Genomic DNA, 24,329 nt, shown 5'->3' on the forward strand with positions numbered 1-24,329 from the left:
GCCTCGCTGAGGACCCCAAAACGGCTGCGGAGGGAGCGGGGAGCGCGGCCGGGGCCGGGCAGCTCCGCGCCTCGTTGCGAGCACAAAATGGCGGCGGCGGCTCCGGCTCTGCCCTGAGGGGACGGCGCCGGCCGGGGAGGAGAGGGGAGGGGCGGGGGCGGGCAGGGTTTCCATAGCGGCGGCCGCCGGTGTCACACCGGGGCGCTTCCTGGTCGGAGGCCGCCGAGCTCCGGGGCAGCGGAGCGGGTAGAAGGAAGGAGGAGAAGGCAAGGACGGAGGCCCTCGGGAGGAGAAGGAGAAGGAGAAGGAAGGCGGCGAGCAAAGGTAAGGCAGAGCAAAGGTAGGGGCGAACCGGCCATTGCGCGCCCACCCCCATTTCCCGAAGTGGACCCGGCGGGGTCGCTGGGCGGACGCTTCCATTCGCGGGGCGGCGGGGGGGGAAAAACTGCGGACCTCGCCGTTGAGGCGAGCGGGGTGGGACTGAAGTTCCTCGAGAGCCCGGGGGGGGAGGTGGGCGCTACCATCCTCCCCCGCAGGGGGACCGCGCTGAGCGCACCCCCCCCCCCCCCCCCGGCGGGGTCGGGAGGTGGAAGAGGCGGGAGCTGGCTCCCGTAGGGTACTGAGGTGCTGCGGGCTGTTCCATTCCCAAAGCGGGGGGGGCCGCGTGAGGAAGGACCCTCCTATTCCTGCCCGGGGGGGCGGTGGGCATCGTGAGGGGAGCCCTGTGGGGTGGGCGCCGTGAGGGAGGTGGCTGAGGGAGCCCCACCTGGAGGTGTCCCGGGGGCTTTTTGTGAGCTTTTAGTGAGGCTCCGGGGCTGTGCAGGGGGAGGAGACCCCCTAAAGTGACCCTTCAGTTTGGTGAGGGGCGCGCAGCCCTATGAGGGGCTGTGGTGGTCGCATCAGCCGCCGCTGTGGGGTCGGAGGGGGGGCTGTGAGGGCAGCCTGAGGGGTGTGGGGGCACCACACGGGGTGTGGGGGCAGCCTGAGGGGTGTGGGGGCACTAAAGGGGGTCGGGCAGCCCCTTGGGGCTGTCACCACACGGGGACTGACTCCCTGAGGGCCTCTGTCCTGTCAGGGTGTCAGGGCCTGGGTGTGCTGTGAGGCCGTGCCGCCACCCAGGGCAGGAGCGGGGAGGTTTGGGGTGAGCAAAGTTTGGGTGTAATGGGACTTCTCGGCACTGCTGCTCATGTACCTGCTGCCTCGGCTGCTTTTCGTAACGCCTCAGGTATGTGGGGAAGAGCGCCAGCCTCAGAGCCGCAGTCCGGTGCAGGAGGGTCCTCAGCCCTGTGAGCGGCTTTCCACCAAACTTCGGGCTCCGTGACCCTCGGTCTGTGCTGGGACTACCAGCGAAAGGAGGAAATTATCAGATGTTTGGCGTCTCTGGGCAATGTGGGTGGTTGTTGCCTGCAGGAAACCACCGCAGTGATTGAATGGCAATGGGAGCGAGAGTCAGGTGGTGGCTGAAAAAGCTGTTGCTGAACTCCTGTACCAGCCCTGAGCCTCTACACACCGAGAGTAACTTTCTCTGTGCAGCTTTCTGCTCGGAGCAGGGGGTTGTGCAGAGAGCTGTCTATTAGTACAGAGCTCATTTTTAGCTTTCACTGAGTCAAAGTGGAACAAAAGTGTGAGTCTGCCTTGCTCACGCTGAGCATATTTTGTGGAGGCTCAGTTCAACGAGAACACTTCGATTAACTCATTTCTCTGTGTGGTTATTTAGTTTGATGCGGAGCCTGCAATCTAGGGCTGCTGCGTGACAGTCGAAACTCAAACTCTCGCAGGCATGTGTGTGTTAGGCACGGCGGCCAATCAGCAGTGCCTGAAACCAAAAGCAATTCGCTTGGACGCTTTGTAGTGTAAATATTCCTGCAATGAACAAAGGGGAGGGTGTGCCCTTGTGCTTGTTTCGTTTGTGTTTCTCGGTGCTTCCTCATTTGTGGCCAGTCAATGATTTGGTGAAGGTTCTGAGACAGCAGCAGCCCGACTTTGTTGGGAACGTTGCATTCTGGCTGTAATGGGCATTTTACTCAGCTAGGATGCTCAGAAGCAAGGTGCGATGATCAGAATTGTTATTGTCTTATTTTGCTAATAGCCGTGCTGTTAAATGGCTTAGTCTTGCTTCTTTGTAGCTTCTCTTGCTACTGATTATAACTTTGAAATTAACTCAGCTGGGATGCAGTGGAAAGTCAGCATTTAGCAGAACTGCCTTTTAACCAGCTGTTCATTTGCCCTCAGTATAAGCACGGACACCAATCATTTCAGACTTAACGTTTTGCCAGCCAGCTAGCTCTAAAGCTTTAAAACACGTGCTTCTGAAATCTCTGGATCTGTTTTCTTTGAGGGGCACTAAGGTCTTGGTTTCAAGAAGAAAGTAAATGACAGTAAAATGCTGCTTTGTGCAGGCAGGCTCCATGTAGATTGTTTTGTCTCTTGTGCGTGCACGTGTGCTGTAAAAGCAGTGCAGTCGCATGCTGTTCCTTCAGTTTCTGGGTCTTGGGAACCGGGGATATAAATGTTTAGTGTTAACTCCTTTAGTATCCAAGTTAAATTGCTGCTACAGCAATGTACTCACAGACTTGACTTGAATCTTTCGCTGATAAATTAAAGGGAATCTCTTTCTCTGGATAGAGTCACTATACGTGGGCTTATAATATGCTGTAACTTCCTTTTACTCTGGTTTTACTCGTCATGCTGAGAATATTGGGTAAAAAGGGGACCTGGAATCAGGTGTAGAAACAGATAATTGAACGTGTTATTAAGTATGCTCAAACTTGAAATTATAGGGAACTTTTCCCAATTCTCATATCCCATTGCACTTTTAATCAAAATGCCAGTAGTTTTGCAACTATTGAAGCTGAATACCACGGAGGGCTAGGCAATGTGGTGTTAGTAGGGGAAGTACTGGGTTGGATGCAAGGGTTGCTCTTCAGGAACAGAGAAGGTTCAAAGGTTGGTGCGTGGGTTTTTTATGGGCTTGTTAATGGCAAGAGGATGTCAGCTACTGTCTTGAATAAAAATACAGTTTTTCAAGATGGTATCTGTAAGCAGGATGTTCAGCAGGAACATTCTTTCTTTCTCCTGTTGCACAATATTTGGTAGTGTTTGTGCATGGGAGAGAACACCACGAGCATTGAAAGCAATCAGGTGGTTGGTTGAGAAAGCGAAGTGACAGCAGTTTGCTTTCCTAACACGCATCCTTAGGAAAAACTTCAATGTTGTATTGCAATAGAAGGTACAGACTTTCTGGTGCTTGGCAGTGCTGACTTTTCCTGACTTTCCAGTACTGCTTGCCGTGCTCCAAATTGCAGATAAAAAAGGAAGCTTTCCTTTTTGGGGAAGTGGGCGCTTTCAAATGGTCTAAGAAAAAAGCCTGCAGGAAAGTGCTCAAGTTAGGAACAAGAGAAACACAAAGCACTTAAGCAGTGATATTTCAAATAAAAAATAAATGTAACTGGAAACTTTTATTGGCTAGTGAACAGGTATTAGCAATAGCTAAACAAAAGATTTAGAGGCAGAAGGCAAAATTGCAAGAACGTTTTATGTATGGAGGTCTGAGTTCAGGTCACCGCAGTATATTGAAACATTCACTTCACATAGTTATGGCACAGTTTTGGGTAGCATATAGCTGCTAGATTCTTCACCGCTCGTTTCCTTAGTTTTACGTGACTAGGTTTTATGATAAGATTAATTATGCTATTATTATCACGAAGTGGTTTTCAGAACTGATGCTTTGTTTTTTCCTTATGAGTAGCCTTTTCCTGTAGATACAGACAATAAACCGTCACCTAATGAGATGTCTCTGAGACCAGGTCGTACTTACAAAATAAGGTGAGGCTGTACTGTAGGAAAATCAGGTTGAATTGGAGAGACCAGTCTTCCGGTTGACTCTGCATAAGGCTGAAGAACAATTTGGGCTCAAAAGCTGTGTGGAGCTCCAACCAAAAGTGCTTTGGACCTGGGTGGCGTGCCGTCTGTAAGGCTCGTTTGATGTTCTTAACATAATAAGTGTAATTAGGCTGGTAAATGGTTAAATGTCCTGGAAGTTATATTTGCTAATTTTGACATCAGCAGTCAAAAGAAAACTGACAAGGCTGCACTTCTAATGATACGCTTTAACCAGCCACTTGATTTTCGATTAGGCTGTGTGTACTTAACCATTTAATTTAGCAGCCGCTCAGGGAGAATTGACAGAACCTGCAATTCAAACTGTTGCTCTTCAGTGATTGCACCATCTAATGGCTTTGTTCCTCTTTTTTATAATGTTTGCATACATGTTTCTGCAGCACGATACCGTTTTCTTCCCCTATTAAGCCTCTTCCCTCCATTACTTTTAAAAACGTTTGTTGTAAGTTTCAGTGAGTTCTGAAACAGCTTCCTTTTGGCTGTCAGAACATTTTTTTAAAACTGTTTTTAGCAATTGGTATTATCATCTTCTTGTGATGTCAGCCCAGTCCTATGAAAAGTCATCAGCTTCTTGGCACGTGCTGTAAATCTGTCTTATTGTTGTTATTATTTTTAAGCTTTAGGAGATCAGGAGTGTTGAGACTTGAAATCTGAGTCAGCACGAGATATGATCTGCCTGGCTGAACACAGGTGGTCAGGTTCAGCAAGTTCTCATTGGTTTGAAAAGAGGAAATAAATCAGGCTATTCCTTAACTCTGTGCAGGTATTAGAGGAAAACTTCATGGTTTCATAGATATGTTTGTCTTTCTTTTCCTAATCTCAACTGTGAGGTGAAGTTATTTCAGATTAAGTGTTCTATCAGATTGCTTTTAGCAGCAGGATGCAGATTATGCAATATTTTGTAAAAAATGTTCTTGCTGTGCTGTCGTTGTTGAAGATTAAGTCCTGCATGTTTCGCTCCAGGGGAAGCCAGGCCTATTGTTAGCGAATCCATAGCTGCCCTACTTCGGTGCCTTTTCCTCAGTTCAATTAGACTGAATGATCCCATGGCTTACAGTTACTAGAAATTGTAACTTTTGCAGGTTTTGTTTCTGAGGAAGTGCAGGATGCTAGTGCCAACTCAGGTTTATTTAGTAAATTTCTTTGTAGCTCTTGTGTTTCAAAGAGTATCTCTTTTATTGCATCTTCTTGTTAGCTGAGGGCCTTGAGGGAAAATACCACTTTGATAGTGTTTTTAGTTACTACGTCTATATCATAGTCTTTTATTTTCTTGAGAATGTTTGTTATCTTTTGCGTTACTTTTTTTTTACCAAGAAAGATTGAAAATATAGTAGGAGAGAGTTTATGTATAACATTTATTTAAAGCTGAAAAATTATTTCTCTCTTTATTTTCCTGCCATCATCAGGACATGTATACCTCTGAGAAACCTTCTCCAACAAGATACCTTGCTTCAAGACCTGCCTTGGATTATATGCAAAGAAGTTTCCAGTCATGAGTGAGTAGATTCCTTTATTAAAAACAAACATTTTGCTTTTAGTTGAGAAGAAATTTTCTTCTGTAATGAGTTTTGGAAGGTGGTCCTTCCTTCAGAATATTCTACTGAATTTTGCTTCTTCAGTCCTTTGATAATGATGCCAAGATTGGCAGATACTCTTCTTAACCTGCAAAGTTTTGATCAATGTGTGCTCTGTAAGGCTTCTGTGTTGGTAGCCTGGTGTTGTTCTCAAGAAGGTGAGTTCTGAAACAAGCTGACCTTTGTTTCTTTTTTTTCAGCGTAAATAAAATACCCAAATGTGAGAGGAAAATGTCTTGGGTTTGCTTAAAAACTCCAAAATATGTGAATGTCCAGTAAATTCAAATAGCTGGTAAAGATCCAAAGTAAAATGAATGGACTTCATTTTATGGGGAAAATAAATTTATTACTCAAATGCCAGTATAGAGGTCTGATCCCAAAGGAATTTTGGCATGTGTTAGAAAGATATAAGCCGCAGAAAACTGTGACTTAGGATCTGTTTTGGTGGGGAAAAGAACTTGAAAACAGAAGTTCTGTTTCAGACCACAGCTGATGGTTAAGATAATCTCTTCTTAGCAAACTGTTTTGAGTGAATGTCTTTCATAAGTTTTTGTAGATGTGAGGCTACTTAATATAAATTGTGGCAGCAATGTTACCTAGCCTTGCATCGCACAGGAGTAATGATATAACTTCCTGAACATGTGAGCTGTACTTATAGTACAGCTTAGTTTCAATACAACTAAATCTGTTAGAGAATAAGCATCTAATTCATGGGATAATCATATCCTGTGTTAGCAAAATGAGTCTGTTTGATTTTCTGGCAGGAAGTAACTAGAAGAAAATTGTTGGTTGAATTTCTTGTCAGGGACACTCTTTGTTTTTTTTAGCTTGACATCTGAAAAAAAAAAAAAAAAGATGGATGAAATGTTTGGTAATTGCAGCAAAGAAAAAATACACCAAAAAATGACCGAAAGAAGTGGTGAATTTCAGTGTCCATGCTTAGAGCAGTTAGCACTGTTTTAGTACTTTAGTAGCATTATATCTGTTTCCCTTCATATTGCTGTTCACACTTGTTTATTTCCTGATGTTTAAAGTGTTTGAAGTTGGGCATAAATGACGACTTCACGAGCAGTAATTCACGTACCTGAATATCCTGACTTGTCAGACGCTGCTATGTTAATCATCATTCATTTTTAGAGCATCTCGTGCTGTCATCGCCTAATGGATATTCTTAAATATATTTGTCTTTTTACCTTTTGAATAATAGCTGCTGTGTTGTGTGACTCACCACGGTTTTGCTGTGGTTTGAGTATAACAAATGATGTCATTACTTGAGCGAAACACCATTGATTTTGATGAGATTTTGACATGATTTTAGATTGGAAAGTCTGCTCTGTATTAGGAAGAATACCTGTGTTCAAACGAAAGGTAACACTTCAGCAGTGCTTTTTGTGGTGGTTAATGATAATGTTAAGCAAAACGCAGTCTCCTGTTTGTGGGAAGAGCACCGTGTTCCTGAGCTAGATGAGCCGCTGAAGTCTGTGCTGAGTGATGGGCTTCAAGGACACTACTTGAAAATGCTGCTTTTTTTAAACATTTGAATTAGAAGAGATTCAATATTTACATTCAGCTGTTCTTGGACTTCTTAGCTTACTGTTTATTTCAGAGAAACTTAAACTACAAGCTCAGTATTTGTAGTTTTGTGCTTCTTTCTACTAAACACGTTATTGTACAAGGTATTTATCATCTTAAGAACATACATTTGTCTGCATATGAAAACTTATACATAAAAAATGTGGCAGCTAGAACAGCTAGAAGTGTTAAAGTGATGAGAGTCTCTAACACTCCTGTAAGTCATCTAGTGTAATTCAAAATGAAAATCTATCTAAAAGGAAAACCTAAAATGTCGGGACATCAAACCTAAGAAGTTTAATGTTGTGCTGTTCAGAAAACTCAGACTACTGTTATGTACAGACTACGTTATAGAATCCTACTTGTTATTTTCTTGTGGTAGAATCACAGAGTGGTTTGGGTTGGAAGGGGCCTGAAAGATAATTTAGTCCCAGCCCCCTGCCATGGGCAGAGATACCTCCGACTAGCCCAGGCTGCCCAAAGCCCCATCCAGCCTGGCCTTGGGCACTGCCAGGGATGGGGCAGCCACAAGTCCAACTCTTTTAGTTTAAAGCCATCCCCCCTTGTCCTACCACCACACCACCTGACAGAGAGTCCCTCTCTGGCTTTCCTTCAGCCCCTTCAGGCCCTGGCAGGCTGCTGTGAGGTCTCCCCGGAGCCTTCTCTTCTCCAGGCTGAACACCCCCAGCTCCCTCAGCCTGGCTCCACAGCAGAGGGGCTCCAGCCTCTGAGCATCCTCGTGGCCTCCTCTGGACTCGCTCTGATCCATCCCTGTCCTTGTGCTGGGCCCAGAGCTGAACGCAGGCTCCAGGTGGGGTCTGAGGAGAGCAGAGCAGAGGGGGACGATCCCCTCCCTGCCCTGCTGCCCACGCTGTGTTGGTGCAGCCCAGCACACGGTTGGCTTTCTGGGCTGCAGGCACACATTGCTGGCTTGTGTTGGGCTTCTCATCCACTAGCACCCACAGGTCCTTCTCCTCTGGGCTGCTCTCCATCCATTCCCCACCAAGCCTGGATTTGTGCTTGGGATTGCCCTGTCATTGAGGGTGAGCATCCAGCTAGTTCCTTACCTGCTGACTGCTCCATCTGTCAAATCTGTGCCTCTCTAAGTTAGAAACAAGGATATCATGAGGAACAGCATCAAATGCTTTGCACAAGTCCAGGTAGCTGATGTCAGTTGCTCTTTCCCTACCTCCCAGTGCTGTAACCCCATTGTAGAAGGCCGCCAGATATGTCAGGCATCTGCCCTTAGTGAAGCCCTGCTGGCTGTCCCCAGTCACCTCCTTAGTTTCCATGTGTCTTAGCATTGTTTCCAGGAGGATCTGCTCCATGATCTTGCTGGGCACAGAAGTAAAACTGGCTGTCCTGTAGTTCCCTGGTTCTTCCTTCTTTTCCCTTTTTAAAAATGGGGGTTCTGTTTCCCCTCTTCCAGTCAGTGGGAACTTCACCAGGTGGCCACAATTTCCCAAATGTGGTGGAGAGTGGCTTAGCAACATCATCCACCAGTTCCCTCAGGACACATGAATGCATCTCATCAGGGCCCATGGACTCGTGCACCTTCAGGTTCTGTAGCTGCTCTTAAACCTGATTTTTCCTACACCGGGCAGTTCTTCGTTTTCCCAGTCCCTGCCTTCCCCTTCTGGGGCTTGGGCTGTGTGGCTGGAGCTCTTGCTGGTAAGACTGAGGCAAAAAAAAAAGTCACTGAATACCTCAGCCTTCTCCACATCCTGGGTAACTAGGTCTCCTGTCTCCTTCACTTGATGCAATGTGTATTTCCACTACTGCTTGGGAAGGACTGGTCTAGAATCTCGGTCCTAAAATGAATCCTAAAAATCACTTCTCTATTATCTGCCCTAAATTTATTCACAGGCAGTTCGCAACCGTTTGATTTTCTGCCAATCTTAATTATTTGCTTGAAGATCTACTTCTACCTTGCATCAAATTTGTTGTTCTTGTGGTTTGTTAAAAAAAAAAAAACACAGTATTTTATTGAAGCAGCTTCTAGAAGCAACCTGTGCTATCTTGGTACTTAAGAAACACGTCTTAACCAGTCATTTGCTTAAAAATAAGCTTAAATTTATTCAGAAAGTGAGTAGGGGAACTCTTGCTGTTGTGTAACTTCGAATAGTTACCAGGTGCCTGGGTAAGTGCCTTGGATCCTGCTGTATTTGATCATCTGCAGGACTGGAGAAGAGCGCTGGTAGAATTGCCAAGCCCAGCATCCATGGCAGCTGGCTTTTGTTCATGGGCAGTACAGAGAAACTGAAAAGGTGCTAAAATGGAGGGGCTCTCTTAAAGCTTTTATTTCTGTGGAATGCCTTTATAAATGTCTGTTTTCATAAATAAGGCGAAGATTAATCCACATTTCAAATTACGCTGTGGCTTTGTGACCTCATTATCCTATGGGGCACAGTGTACCCAGGCTAGATCTTGATTTATTTTATGCTTAAAGATAGCCAGGATTTCTCTGAGAAGCTGTATCTAACCTGCCAGAAGTGTCACACCACAGGCAGAGTTGGTTTAATCTCTTACATTTTCTCCAGTTGTTGACATTTGGCTGCCAGAAAATGTGTAGTGTCATGATAAAAATTCTTAGGCTTATAAACAGTGCTCTTCATGTTTGGGAGTTTTCCTGTGCTTTCTCCTTTGAAGAAAGGTCAGTGCGATGAACTTGCTTGAGCTGCCTGCAATGAACTTGGTTTGCAAACAATTAAACTAAATGTTAGTATATACTGTTGCAACAAGCTGCTGACATCTTCATTTTTTTCCCTTAAATGTATAGGATACAGTGCCAAGTTTTTTTTCTGTATTTTATTCTGCTGTCATAATAAATTCTACAGAATAATTCCTTCCTGACTTTCTTTCTTCTAGTTTTGTTTCCCACACCCTTAAAACTTACACTGCGTGCAGTTGGGAAGTGAACCTGCTATTCTTTGTGTTTCAGTATAATCTGTTTAGGTTTTCCTTGTGACTGACTGAGCACAGGAGCACGTTTTGTGTGTTTGGAGAGATGCTGTGCAGCGTAACCTTATATTTGGGAATTGGTCAGTGTGGTCTGGTAATGAGGTGGGAAACCTTTTGCTCTACCAGTTCAAATCAAGACCGTGTTGGTGTGATTAAAGGCTGCCTCTCTTTGATGGTTGCTTATTTTCTTGACCTCTCATTACAGCTGGCTTTCTAGCTTGTGTTTATGGAGAAACCTTAGCTTTTGTGATTTTGAAAAACAAAAACACGCCAAAACCCACATTTCCCTCCCTTTCTGAGTCCCTGTGGCGTGTGTAAAGAAATATATTTGGCTGTCAGCTTCTGTGTTCGTGAGTAATAAATTTGGGAATTAAAACAAATGACCTGTTCAGGTCAACCTTAAACATGTAATGCTTTAGCAAGTATGCATTATTATATCTCTGTTTGCAACTCAGAAAAGAGTCTTTTGGGTTTATGCACTCCTAAAACTCCTAGGCTAAGAAAAGTGCTTGGTTGAGGCTGCCTCAATTTCCTACCACCCCCTTCAATCTGCCCTCCTTTTATGCCAGAATGAATTGATAATGAGCTGAGGAGCAAGTCAAACACTTGGTAAAGTAAATGCTGAGAAACGGACAATGACCTGTACCTCAAAGTGTAAGGTTGTTACATGTTTTGGGTAGTCTGGAAAAGTTGTTGCCAATAATGTTAAGGTTGATTCATGCAGCTTAAGAGGCCTTTTAGTCATCGGTTGTTTTCAATAAGCTGAGATTGAAAGAAGGGAGAAGACTTTGTGATTCATGGACAAAATTGCCTGTTGGAGGAGGAAAATGCAAAAGTAAGCTAAAAGATGTTTCTAATGAATAGCTACGGGATGTCGGATTATTTTCTTATATTGCAAGCTAAGGTTTTATTTTTTTGAACTGAGAACCCTGAGCACTCATTTTCAAAATACAAGCTTGAAGATGCAGAGTGTGAAGTGTTTTCTGTAGCAATTGTTCTGATTTCACAGGAATTATATTCTAATCTCTCGAAATACTGTCATTTGAGAAATAGTGAAGAAGCTATCGCCTCCTGGGTCATCTTTACTGAAATTTGCAGTAGTAATGCTTTATGAAAACCCTATTCAAGGTCTGAATGATAAAGAGCCATAATGCAGGTTTCAAAAAGCTTAATTTGAAGACTCAGGACGCTTGAAAAAATATCTTTAAGAGTTAAATAGTTGAATCGCAGGGCTTTTTTATTGGTACCTGGAAGAGAATGAAATCCACAAAATACTTCTGTGAACCAGGAGTCTCTTGCATGTTGCTGACTCCTAAAAATTACCTCACTGATAACATTACTGTTTTTCTTATATGTGCTCTGCGTTTTCTTGAAGCTATCGGGGTAACTTGGCAGTTTGTATAACTGTAACGACATGTGTGAGTTCTTGGATTAGAAGAAGCAGTGGTGTAGTAACTTGTTTGTAGTGGGAGGATGAAGCATGAAAAACACACGTGTACTAAGGTGTCTAGCTCTTGAATCTAGCAGTCAGGAGAAATGCTTACCATTCTTGATCTTGCTTCATTGATACTCTTCTGTTTTATCTATCTATATTTTCCACTTTTATTTTCTTCAATTACAGGTAGCTAATGCTATGTGTATGCTGGGTGCACTCCTTATTGTGCAGCTAGTCCTCAGGGAGGCCATCATCAAGCGTGCAGGAGATGAGTTTTCTGACTCGAAATTGATCTAGAGGTAACGGTTAGTGAGTTACAGAAACTTCTGGGAACTTGCAGGAAAACTTCTGATGAAGTCAGATTTCATTTGAAAGGTATGGCTTGGAGAGAAAGCCAGGACTGAACTGAGGGGCTTCAATATTTCATGACCCCTTTGCGATGTTGCCATAGCCAGTAGAGATGGTGTTTCCCTGTCTCAATTCCTGCATTCTTCCTTATTGTGCAAGCATTCATGAGGTTGAGTTGAATTGGGTGGGCTCCCTAACCTGTGTACTACAAAGTTGCAGCAGTACAAACCATTCATGCAGCTCACTGAGCAAAGCACAGGGGTGAGAGTAAGTGGTCAGTGGGTGAGACAGTTCTCTCCAGTGTAAGGCTGTCTTTACCTTGCTTGTTGTGTGCGTGGAACCATCGTAACGTGGAACAATGCTCCAGTTCCACCATGGAGTCATCTCAGGCTTCCTCAACACTAAGAGAGGAGAGGCATCTCCAGAGGGCTAATCAGATCTTAGATGACCCAATTTCTCACCAGTGCTGTAATTAAACCTCTCCTCTAAATACAGAGGGCTTGTTAGTCAGAATAAAATATAAACCACAATACTTCGCATGCACAGCACAGATGCATCACACTGAGGAAATGTAGGCATGTTAGTAAAAACTTGCTTGTTTTCTTAATATTAACATTTTATGATATTGGATTTCTTGTTGCATTGTTATGTCAATTTATTTATCTTTTGAGACCCCGTTACTCTTTTTGGCTGATAGATTTAAATAACTGTACAATCAGAACACAAATGGAAAAAGCTTTTTGAAATCTGCCTGCATTTAAACTGACTTTTTAGATTAACTTTTTCGTAATCCTTCCTTTTACTTTTGATCATTTCAGGGTATTTAGGATTGCTAAGTTGCGGCTTTCCTTGCATTTAGTCTTTATTTTTAGGTTGGGATAGACAAACGTTTTTGGGTTTGTGGGATTCTTTTGTTCTGTCACTTTTTTTTTTAACTAAATGAAATAAATCATCAATCTCCATAGACTGGAGTGAAGTCAGTTTCTTTTCTTAAGTCTTGCAGAAGGCTGCAGATACCAAAACAACAACAACAAAACATTTATCATATTCAGAAGCTGTGCTTCCAGGTGGTATATTTAAGTTCCACAGTCTGACTTTTTATAAGACCTTGTCAACAAATAGTTATTGCTTAGTGTTTTCTGTTTTATTTAAATTAATGTATTATAAAGCTAATTGTTTTAAAATCCGTTGCATAGATTTCCTTTTTTTTTTTTAATTTTAAAATATTAAAACAGTCATTTTATTTATATGTGGCTGTCATAAAGAGAACTTTCGATATTCTTTCAGCTGTGGATTTAATTTGATGGTTGATGGGGTTTGTTTAAATAAGTTAGTGCAATATAACACCTACATTTAAACTAACATAATTTGTGTTTGTAAACCAAGATGTTGGCAGGAGCAGGAAGCTATTGTTAGCTTTAAACTGATAGGAGACCTGTGGCAGAAAAGTTACCATTGTGAATACTCCTGGAGATAGCCCACTTATTGTACACCAACTTATTGGTCCCTTTTTGGATACTTTCACTTCACATATATTCTGTGTTTGCAAGGAAAACTAAGGTTGGGTTATTTAGAAATTATTTATTTTAAAAAAAGTAACTCTTTTTGTGTGTGCACCCCCATAATGGCAAAATTGACTTATGCATTATGACAAATTATAATATGTATGTTTGTAAACATATTTAATAACATTCATTACATTTTATATACTTTTGTATTATTTTCTGTTTATAAATCACATTACACAGACGCTTCCCTTTATTTATATCTATATATAAAGGGAGAGTGTCTTTTTTCTTCTAAATTTGTCTTGCAGTTTTCATTGATGGCCAGTAAGGACTACTGAACTGAGAGTTATGACAAATTGGTGTACACAGACGTACATGCCTTTGGCAAGATAATACTCTTCTGTTACATTTTTTTCATTTTAAAATCTGAATCTTAGTCTCTGGGCCTATGTCTGTACTCCTTTATATAGAGCATTGCACAATGATGCCTTTATTGTGGATCTTTGGTATTCCTGCAGCAGAAGGAGCGAGTAGCAAGGAACACTGTAACCTTGTTCTCTGGAGTGAGTATCAAGTATCCAGTGCTATGTAAGCAATTCATACTTCTCGGATCCTATTCATTCCTGCGATAAGTTGAGTGTGGTGGTCAAGTCCATTCCAAAGGAAAGGATGCAGAAACTCTTTGCTAAAATATGGCCAAAAACCAAGAGCTGGAGATGTCTGGGCAGGCACCCACCCCTCGCACAAGGCACCGTGCAGACACAGAACAATGTTGTTCTGGTTGCTGCAGGGAGGACTTTGCAGAGGCTCCGTACTAAGCACCATACTGTTGTAATTTCCTATTGAATTAGAGGATTTGCAAAAGAACAGCTTAGTCAGATGAAGGGTTTGAAACGGGCTGAAAAGGAATTCTTCCAGCAGCAGTGCTGAGAGGTATTTAAAAGACTTTCCTCGCCTGTTGTGAGTCACGGCGTTTTCCCTTTCCATACAATTGATGGAATAATATGCACTGCCGTGTTGGAAAAATGAAGCCATTGCTGCTCAGTAGTGTAACTTTATCACAGTTGAGAAAAATGTGAGCTGTTGCCTCATTTTGCACTATTTCTCCTATATTCAAGGAAAAAAAAATCCTTGATTTATAGGGCATGCGGTTATTTTAAGATAAATTGACCATGTTTCAAGAAAAACTACTCTGACATTATTTATGCACTTTCTGATGGGAAACAACTTTGATTTGTAGCATGGATTGAAAATACTTGGGGTTGTTATTATAAGTGAGGTAATACAAGTAATCCCAGCAGGGTTACTGGCTCTGGGAGTAGCTCTGTATTTGTTTAAATTTGAGATTTTTTTCCTTCACTTAAACTGTCCAATCTGTTGTCGCTTCAACAGTTAAAGGATATTTGCAAATGTTTGTGGAAACAAAGCAGCTGCACTTAGGTGATATCCTATCAAGCAGCTGTTTATAAGGTTCATTTAATCTCTGGATGCAAAAGAACCCTACTATAATTAAGAGATTTTCATTCTTAAAATGATGTGGGAGTCTGACAAGATAGCAGTGGATTTTTCTTGAGGCTATAGGTATCCCTGTACCTATCCTGCTCAAGATTTCTGAAGTAAGCACCCTCCCCCTGGCCATATTTTATGTTGCATAACATAATCAATTATTGTCTGGGGTAGAAGGCATACCAGCGTGCTATAAAATCTGCAGTGCTTTTGGCCAACGCAGTCATTAATCTAATAGAACATTAATATAAAAGGGCACTTTGTTTTAATAAAGCACTTCGCTTTGCCATATGAAAGTATTCTTGAATGCGGTCTTTCTCTTTTACCATTGAAAAGGTCTTTGAACATCTGTCTAATTCCATGGCAGAGTGCTGAAAGGCTCACTCAGAGCTTGTTCTCAGAGCGGGAGTTAACTTCCCAGAATTTTTAGAGATGTAGGGGAGTAAGTTTCCCACCAGGATGTGTTTTGCTGCATTCAATATAAAGCTTTTTCCTTCTCTTTAGTTTGTAGCAGAACTTCTTTCAGCCTTTTACGAGGACTATTGTTTTGTGGTGCTACTGTTTGAGTTGTGCAAACACTGTAATGACACAGCCCTCCTTCCCTGCCCTCACCCAAACTTACTTTTTGGAAGTGATGCTTGCCAGGTGCAGCACTCTGTTCTTATCAGGGATGCTATGTTATAGCCATGCTTTGTCTGCTCTACAGACCCTGATTGCCTTGCATTCTTAGGAGAATATTTCATATTTCCTATATTTTATATTTCTCTACGTCTGGTTGTAAAAACTATATAAACTTGTAGCATCTCTCTTTCTCTTTTTATTTTTTAAACATAGTTACCATAAAAGTTTTTGAAAGAAGTAGAGCTTGGTCTTGGGGGATGAGAGAGGAAAAATTAGGTTTATAGTTAGCCCTTAAAAGATGAGGTACAAACTGAGAATTGTCACTTCTGCTTTTTATTTCTCCCCTTGCTTCCTCCGCCTGCCATATTCCTTTCTATGCCAGGAACAGTGACAAAAACGGCCACAGATTCCCCTTTAGCTATGTGGTAGGAAAATGTTTCTTAGAGCAAAGGCTAATGAGTCACTTCTAGTGACGTTTCAAGATTTATTTATTCCCCAAGCATTAAAATAAACATAAAGAAATAATATTTATGTGAAACTCTGAGACTTTTTTTTTTTCCTTAATTACATCAGTCATAAAGTGTGACATCCATTTGGAGAACTAACTCCTAATCTGTGTTCTTGTACAGTACTTGAAACTCAGTGATCCTGCTAAACAGTATGCCAAGGCCTGCCTAACGGAGCAGCTTAAAGGCTAGTCTGCAGCAAACAGAGGATGATGGCACTGCTTTTTTTGTACCTCTATCCCTGGTACAGAGGTACAGTGCCTGACTAAGTGGGTAGAGTGTTGCAGTTCTGTCCCTCATTCAGACCATGGACAATGCTCGACTGAAACTTGTTGGCATGAGTTTAAATTCTCTATGGAGAGAGCATGGAGAACATTACATGCACTACAGTCTGCTAAAGAAGGGACTGAGGCACTTCAGCCTGTACAATTCTTCTACTTTTGCTCTTCTAACAGGTAGTAAGATGCTCTTCAGTTCAATAATGTGGTTGTCTTAAAATAAAGCTGAGCCAAGAAGCCTGTTTCACACTGCTGCTTCCTGCCTCTGCCTAGCACTGGGGCAGTTTGTCTGCAAGTGGTGGGGCTGAGAAGCCCAGGTGTTTCCACCAGGTTTTTCCATTGGTGGGGGAGTAGAGGAACTCTTTGGTAACAGCTGTCATGTGTGTAAATTACAGGAAATAGGACGGGATTCAAAGCAAGTGTAACATGCTACTTAGAGTGCTCTACGACGTTAATTCCATTCCTAAGAACAAAAGCAAAGCAGGGAGATCCCTAGAGATAGCCACAGCTGGCCACTGTCATACATATCAGCCATAACTCCAGGATTAGCTTTAAGTAGTCATGGTTAACATACTTGTCATTTTCGACTCTAATTACTAAGCCTGGCTTTTTAAATACATCAGTTAAGTATATTTTAAAGACATGTTTTCTGAGTGAATGTACAAGGAGAGATTTAAAACATGGCTGCAGTAAACAAATAGATCTAGGCACACTTCCTTACGGAGGGTGGATCGTTTCTGATATGTGTGACACTCAGGATAATTTCCTTCAGTTACTTCTGAAGTACTGAAGTCTTTCAGCTTCTGTTTACAGCAGTATTTTCATCAGTAGTACAGCTGTTTTTGTGTGAAAAGATATTTTGTTATTGCTAGACTAGCCCAAAAGCGCTCAAAAACTTGTAAAAAGTGTGAGTTTATTACAGAGAGCCAGTCCTACCGTAGAATATTTGGTACACAAAGTGACTATGCAGGCTTAATAAAAATACTGTGTATTTATGCAGTGGACTAATAAGGTCTGCTATTTTTCCTGGCGGCCATAAACAGCTGCATTTTTTTATTTCTTAAATACCAAGATGGAAATGTTGGTAAAGATTTAGTCCTGCTAACAAAGTGATGCACAGAGTTTGTTGGTTTTCTTTGCTTCAGTGAGATGGGATTATTCACCTCATTCATATCTTTTTCAACAGGACACTGGAAAGAGATTTAAATTAAAAGCTAAGGTTTTTTTTTTTTTTTTTTTTTTTGTTTCTCTTGAATTAAACATACACTCAATTTCCTTAATTTTTACCAGATTAAATTATTACGTGTGTCAATACTCAGTCAGTATGATAGTAATAGTTTTGTTTTTTAATATTGTAAAATGACAAAACATCTCTTTTTAATGACTAATGTGGCTTCTTTCCATTTGCTGAGGTTTAGGTGAATAATTTCGATAACATTATTTAGCTTGAAGATAAATGTCAATCTATCAGTTACTACAGCTATGACCCAAATCCAGGAAATGCAAAATTGAGGAAATGCTGCATCTTCGGTTTGGGAAAATCTTTTAAAATGTTTCTGTTGGTTGTAATTACAATTTCACATATGTGTAATTTCTATTTGAGAGCTCTAGCATGGCTTTTGTCTGCAAAATAAATATGTAGCTAAAAACATATAAAGATTAGGACTATAATATTAGAGAGACTGAGAAATTCTGTGGATTGTGTACATTTGCTGAGATGAGAGCTTGTACTGACTTTTTTCTCCTTCTGCGTTTTAGAAAATATTTAATCATATAATTGAAATGAGGTCCTTAGATATAATTTTTGCTGGGGGAAAAACACCTCTTGCTTTGTTGGCACTTTCTTTATTTACTCAATGACTCTACATTACGTGGTGGCCTTTTGTCTTTTGAAGGACAACATAGGCACGAGGAAGAGGAGAAAGCAATATGACAAATGTTTTGAAGGTTCATAAAAAGAATCTGAGGTTCTGTGGTTGCTCTTCATCATGACATCTGTGTTGCTTGCTTAACACAGCCCTACTCACGTAGTTGCAACACTTCATTTTGGATCTGAGGAGTTCTGCACTGTGCACTACCCTTTTTAACAAGTTAAAAATGTAACAGGTTAAATACCCAAGAGCTTTTGAAAGCCTTTTGAACTCTTGCTGAACCGTGTAGCTTAGTTCAATAAAGATGTTGAAAGTACTTAAACACATGTGTATGTCTAGATTTGATGGTACAATTTTTATGGGAAATAAGTGCTCGTAGACTAAGCAGTGTCCTTATTTTGCTGGTAGACGTGATAGGTGTAAAACACACCTGTCGGGAGGAAAAAACAGAGTATACCTGCTTTCATATTTTTTGAAACAGTTCATTGAGAAATACTTGAACACAAAGATCTGATGCTGTTCTCCATTAGTGCATGGTGTCTGTTTGCCAGGGTGACTCTTGTGGCTCTGGGAAAGTCGCTGTCTGTCATGATACCACCTAGATCCACTTGCTGAATGCGTTGTAGCAAGAGTTACAGGGTAAAAAGAACATGAATTGAGTAACAGGCAGAACAGTCAGGGTGTTGTGCAGTTGCAGGATTTTGCAATGTGTAGTTTCTTTCCTTAAAACTTCAAACCCTGCAATAATGGCTGCTGAACTTCACTTACGCTTCTTCTTCCTCCTTAACTTTCATTTTTTTCTTTTTTTTTGGGGGGTTTGATATAGATATATGTACTTATATTTGCCTGCAATAGGTAGAATTAATCTTTTGGACCCTTTAATAAAGTTCTGAATGTAATGAACAGTTTTCTTATATGTTTAAGTAGAAAGAAAAAGACATAAAAGATGTGAACAAATGCCTCTTCCTTAATCAGAATGCACTTCTAGCTTACTGTTACAATTATTTAGTACTTCTCTAGCCTCTATCTAGACCAAGCTTCTTTCTGCTCCCAAGATGACTGCTTGTAAAAGAGGATCATCCGTCGACATCAGTTTGTTTAAAAACTGTAGCCATGCTTTCATGCTTTGAAAATGGGGGCAGAACTGCCAAAAAAGGGGAAAAAAAAAAAAAAAAAGAATCTAACTGAATGCAAATTCCATTGAATTAAGCAGTTAATGACTGCAGAATCATACCAACTGAGGCGGAATTGTTGGTCTGCTAGGCAGGAGCATCGATCTGCTTGAGGGTAGGAAGGCTCTGCAGAGGGATCTGGATGGGCTGGATCGATGGGTTGGGTCCAACCACAGGACATTCAACAAGGCCAAGTGCTGGGTGCTGCGCTTGGGGCACAACACCCCCAGGCTGATGCAGGCTGGGGGAAGAGAGGCTGGAAAGCTGCCCGGTAGAAAAGGACCTGGGGGTGCTGATCAACAGGAGCAGGGAACTGATCGGCTCCTTGTGCACCTCAAATGTTGTGTTCAGGTTCGGGGCCCTCGCTATAAGGATGTGGAGTTGCTGGAGTGTGTGCAGAGAAGAGCAGCAAAGCTGGTGAAGGGACGAGAAAACGAGTTATGGGGAGCGAGTGAGGGAATCAGGGCTATTTAGACTGGAAAGGAGGAGGCTGAGGGGAGAACTCATCCCTTGGGGGTGTTTAGAACGTGTGGATGTGGCAGTAAGGGAGGTGGTTTAGTGGTGGGACTCAGTAGGTCAGGTTGACAGTTGGACTGGTGATGTAGGTGGTCTTTCCCAGCCTAGATGATCCTACTATTTAGAAGACTGTGAGCATATTTTATTTATTTTTATGCAAAATGCATAGCCAAAAGCAGTCATCCTTGAAAAATGAATGCCTTGAATAACAAGCAGGGTTTCTGTCACTAGTGCAAACGGTTTCCCAGGAAGGGCTACCAGAATGCCAGAAATGATGTCTTGAGAACATTTGGTTTTCTTTGCTTCCCTTTTCATGGTTCCCTTTATTACTGTCCGAGAATACTCTTTGGAAAATAATGAAGATTCAGACGTTTGGTGGGGGTGGGGGTTAGTTATTGATGTGTGGAACTCCAAAATTCTCCTGTGCCAACTGGACCTGACTATTGATTACCTAACGAATGAAAACTGTAGGCTTCAGGTTATGGATTGGAAAATTAATTCAAAATACTAGCAAGAAAGGATGGATAGCCTGCTTTACAGCTGCTCTAGGAGTAATTTGTATCATGATACAGTGCCTGTCTTAGAGCTCAATGCTTATTTATTTTGAGATATTCATTTGAAGACCAATTGTGACAGGGAAAGTCAGAGAGGAGTATTGTAAAACAAATTGTTTCTGTTGATATTTAAGGTATTGCTGTGACTTAATTCTTGGGTAGGTTGTACCTGATTTTATCACTGTTCTCCAGAAAGTATGTACTGGGAAATTGCCATGCAAATATTTTTAGAATACGTTTTTCCTTTTTTCTGGTATTTAAAGAATCTTTTTCCAACTACCGTACCTTACTTGCATTTCCTTAATCCTTTTAAACTACTCTAATTCTGAGAAACTCTTTTCTTGCTTATAAAACTTTTGTTGCTCCCTGTAAGAAAATCTGCTTCGTTTTCCAAGCTGCTGTGTTAAGATAGGAGGGGAGATGAAGCAGTTCGGCCGTGTGTGGCTTCTGAAACTGCAGCTTCTAAAGCAAACATTCAAATTGGTCATTAAGAACATCTGCCTTTGCTGCTGCTGGTACCTGGCTTTTTATAGCCCTTGTTATGAATAGTCCTACTGACTCTGAAGTGTTTAAGCTTTTTTTTTTTTTTTTTTTTTTTTCAGATGTAGAAAGAGGGGTTCAAAAGGCAGATGGACCTTGACTTTTGTAAATCCACATCTATAACATCAGGCTTTTCTCTTTTGCAGAACTAAAGAGATGTCAGATGAAATCTTTGATGTATACAGTTATCTGATTTCTAGATGGTGATGGCAAGCCTTCAAGCTTGATTCTGTATTTGTTGAAACGGGTAGCGACAGGACTGGATCTCAGTCTGATACCTTGCCATGGCTGCTTTCCCCAAATTTCTCTCTGCCCGTTATGAACTGTCTGTTTCTTTGGGTTTGTCAGCCTGTAGATATCTTAACCATGTTTAGAGTCTAGCAGATAAGGAAAAGGACATGAATAATTCTGGTCTGCTCCATAGGGAACACAAGGTAGGATTATGAAGACAGAATTGCATAGGTTTCTGTGGAGATGTGGCATGTAAACTGAATTCTAGCCCGGTCAGACTGATGTGAAATGGAAAAAGAATGGTCAAGATAACTTTGCATCTCAAATAAAAATGTGTACAGGCCTACTGCTCGTATGAATGAATTCCCTCAAGCCATTTTAGTGGTGGGTGTTGGTGTTGCTTTTTTTAAGTAGCTTGTACATCTTCCTTTCTGCAAACCAGGGCACAACAAATGGGTGTGTTTTGGGGTAGTTTAGCTGCTGTGCTGTCTGGGATTACCCTGAGGGTTCACTGTGTGTGTGTGTGTGTGTGTGTGTGTTTTATTCATGGTATTCTGTCTAGGCTTTATAACAACTTCAGATTATAAAAGGAGAGCGATGGGGGGGAAAAAGTTTTGCTTAAACTTAAATTCTGATTTTTTCCCCCTAATTGTTGTTCGACAAATATCCACTGAGCCATAACTTTGCAGCATCCTTTGTGCTGTAAACACGTTAGCTCCTGGCAGTATGCTTTATGAAAAAACTCCTTTCAAAGACCAGCTAACTATAATTACATTAATAGAAACATTGCTTATTTTGGCAGCCAGCTAATCAGGATGCAGATCTTTCTTTTCTTTATAGTTAGGAGAGGTGAAGAGGTAACCACAGTGATCCATAAAATCCAGTCCTGGTTAACTGCTCCTTCTCGTACAAAAGTATTTTGTCAGGGTTATAACGTGTGTGGTTCCTTTATTTCCTAAAGTTTTGAAGTTAAGGAAGAAAGGCAAAATGCAAGAACAGTAACAAGCCCATATTGCTCAGCTAACTAGTTGTTGAAAATGCAAGTGATTAGTGGGAATTCACGTGATACGCACCAAGATGTAACTTTACTTTTCTTCCTCAAGCAGAGCCTGCTTAAATTCTTACGCTAAGGTTATGACACTTGGTTTCGTTTTGGTTTATCTTGTGTATCCGTCTCTTCTTGCAAACAGGATGTTTAGTAAACCTGATTACAGTTTCTTAAGTTCATTTTAAAGCTTTTTTTTCTTGTTATAAATTACAATTTCTCAAATAGGACAAGAAGGAGACTACTATGTATGCCATCCTTTCAGACTGTTTCATGCTGAGGGAGGCAGGTGTATATGAAAATGATTGCTACTCCTGAAGTGCTTGTGAACCTCCCTTTAGGAGAGAGAGACGCTGGTGAGCACGGGATAAAAGCCTTTCTCATGACTGTTCTGCAGACTTTTGTAGGTACTAGTTTTGTATTTTTGTCATAGTCCAAAAGACCTGAAAATCATCTAAGAAACCTTCTCCGGTTAATCATCTGGGAGAAGAAATCGTTTTGAAGAAAATGGAGCAACTTCTGTTTTCCCAGTAGGGAACAGCTGTAATCCTTTTTTGGGTGCTAAATGCAGCACTTCAGTAGCTCTGATTTCTCTTTTTACTATTGATATCGCTCCCTTCCTGAATCGTGAAAATAATGGTGACATGAAAGCAAGCAGAAAATATACCTTCTATTCCCTTCTCTCTTGCTACATTCCCTCTTCTCTACTGTTGCTCTTTGTCAGCCCACTGTTCTCTTGCTTCTCCAACACTTCAGAACCTTGCTGTAGATTAATCTAGTTCAGTTATAAATCACCTTCAGGATCTGTAAGGAATACTCACGTGTTAGTTGGTTAAACATTTATTCAGTTATTACTGGGGATTTTATTGTACGGTGCTCCTCTTCGTTTTTTCTGTCTTTAATATATGTCTGTTAAAGACAAAAATAATTCATAGTGCTGTAAAGATGGTTGTATGCTTATGCAAACCATAAACTTGGTCAGCTTTTCAGAGTAAATTTACGATGTCATTTAGCTGTAAGCAATGATATTCCTTTGAGTTTATATCTGTAACTTGCAGACAAGTTGGTCGATAACCCAACTAAATTAAGAACAAACACATCATGGAAATATAACAGTGGGAAAGTTCTTACAGCAGAAATGTAGAGGTCCATATTATTAACAAGCAAACTTTATCAGGCAACCCTGTATATTGCATCTTTAAATAAATGTTTTGAAATTATACTTTTTTTTTTTCTGGAAACATCTATTTATATATTTTTTTCCTTCCCTCTCTACGTATAAAGTAATTTGTCTGAAACCTGGAATTGAAGTTTATGTATAGGAGTTGGAAATTATTCTCTACGTGAAGAGCTAGACATTTCATTTCAGAGAGCTTGAAGAGTCCTCTCTTGGGAAGAGAGAAATTCTAGTTGCACAGTAATAGTCTCCAAGCTTCCCATTGAGTGGACATATTTGCAGGGTGGGAAAAGAAATTGGATGGCTTGTCAGAGATAATGATTTTAGTTGTCTTTGTTTTGCCAAACCAAATATGATAGTACTCGGGAATGTTATTACTTCTGGCAGGGGCGGGTTAACGGGCAGAATGTAAATGAGCCTACCAGAAGAGAAACAGTTTGTTGTGCCTACACTGTGCGTGTTTCAACAGACCAACGTGCACGTGGGTAAATACGCCAGCAAATCTTAAATCTGACATGCGTGTGATCAGCAGCTGGAAATGGAAAGAGATGACCTCTCCTCCCAACTCGTAACACTTAAGCAATGGGAACAGAAGGTCTAAAGGCCAGAGAATGCATCTCGTGCCTTGGTTGGTTGTGGCCTGGGTTTGTTCTGATGTTATGGTTTACAGAAAACGAAGTTGGCTTTCTAAATTGCTCTCTTTGTGCAGATGAGGCCCTATGATACTGTGTAGGAATTCAGTTTCCAAAAGCATTCACAGAGGCTCTTCGGGGCTGACAGTTATTTAATGCAACCGTATAAAACACGATTTCTCATGATTCTTTTCTTTCTTAGCCCTGTAAAATCTTTGACAGGAAGGATTTCTGAAGTGCCTTTGTACATTTTCCAAATGGCATTAAAAATGTTGTGGGGCACACACTGCCATTTGTCTGCTTAAAATTACCTGCCAAAAGTAATGATAGTACCTGAGCTGCAACTGTTCTCTGGGCCTCTGGTGGTGAGAGAGAGAACTCC

General features: G+C 41.3%; 1 protein-coding gene across 1 annotated transcript in view; it reads left to right on the plus strand.

Annotated features, from left to right (window-relative positions):
* Positions 1-207: 207 nt before the first annotated feature.
* The window catches only part of USP6NL (USP6 N-terminal like), a gene marked incomplete at its 5' end in the record, with an annotated part of 117,876 nt that continues 93,754 nt past the window's right edge, over positions 208-24,329 (plus strand). Inside the window, 2 exons of the mRNA XM_084299017.1 lie at positions 208-324; positions 5,307-5,396. Coding sequence (XP_084155143.1) covers positions 5,393-5,396 — 4 coding nt within the window. The remainder of the gene's footprint in view (positions 325-5,306; positions 5,397-24,329) is intronic.

Source organism: Netta rufina, assembly GCF_964035555.1.
Source record: "Netta rufina genome assembly, chromosome: 1".
NCBI classification, from domain to species: Eukaryota; Metazoa; Chordata; class Aves; order Anseriformes; family Anatidae; genus Netta; species Netta rufina.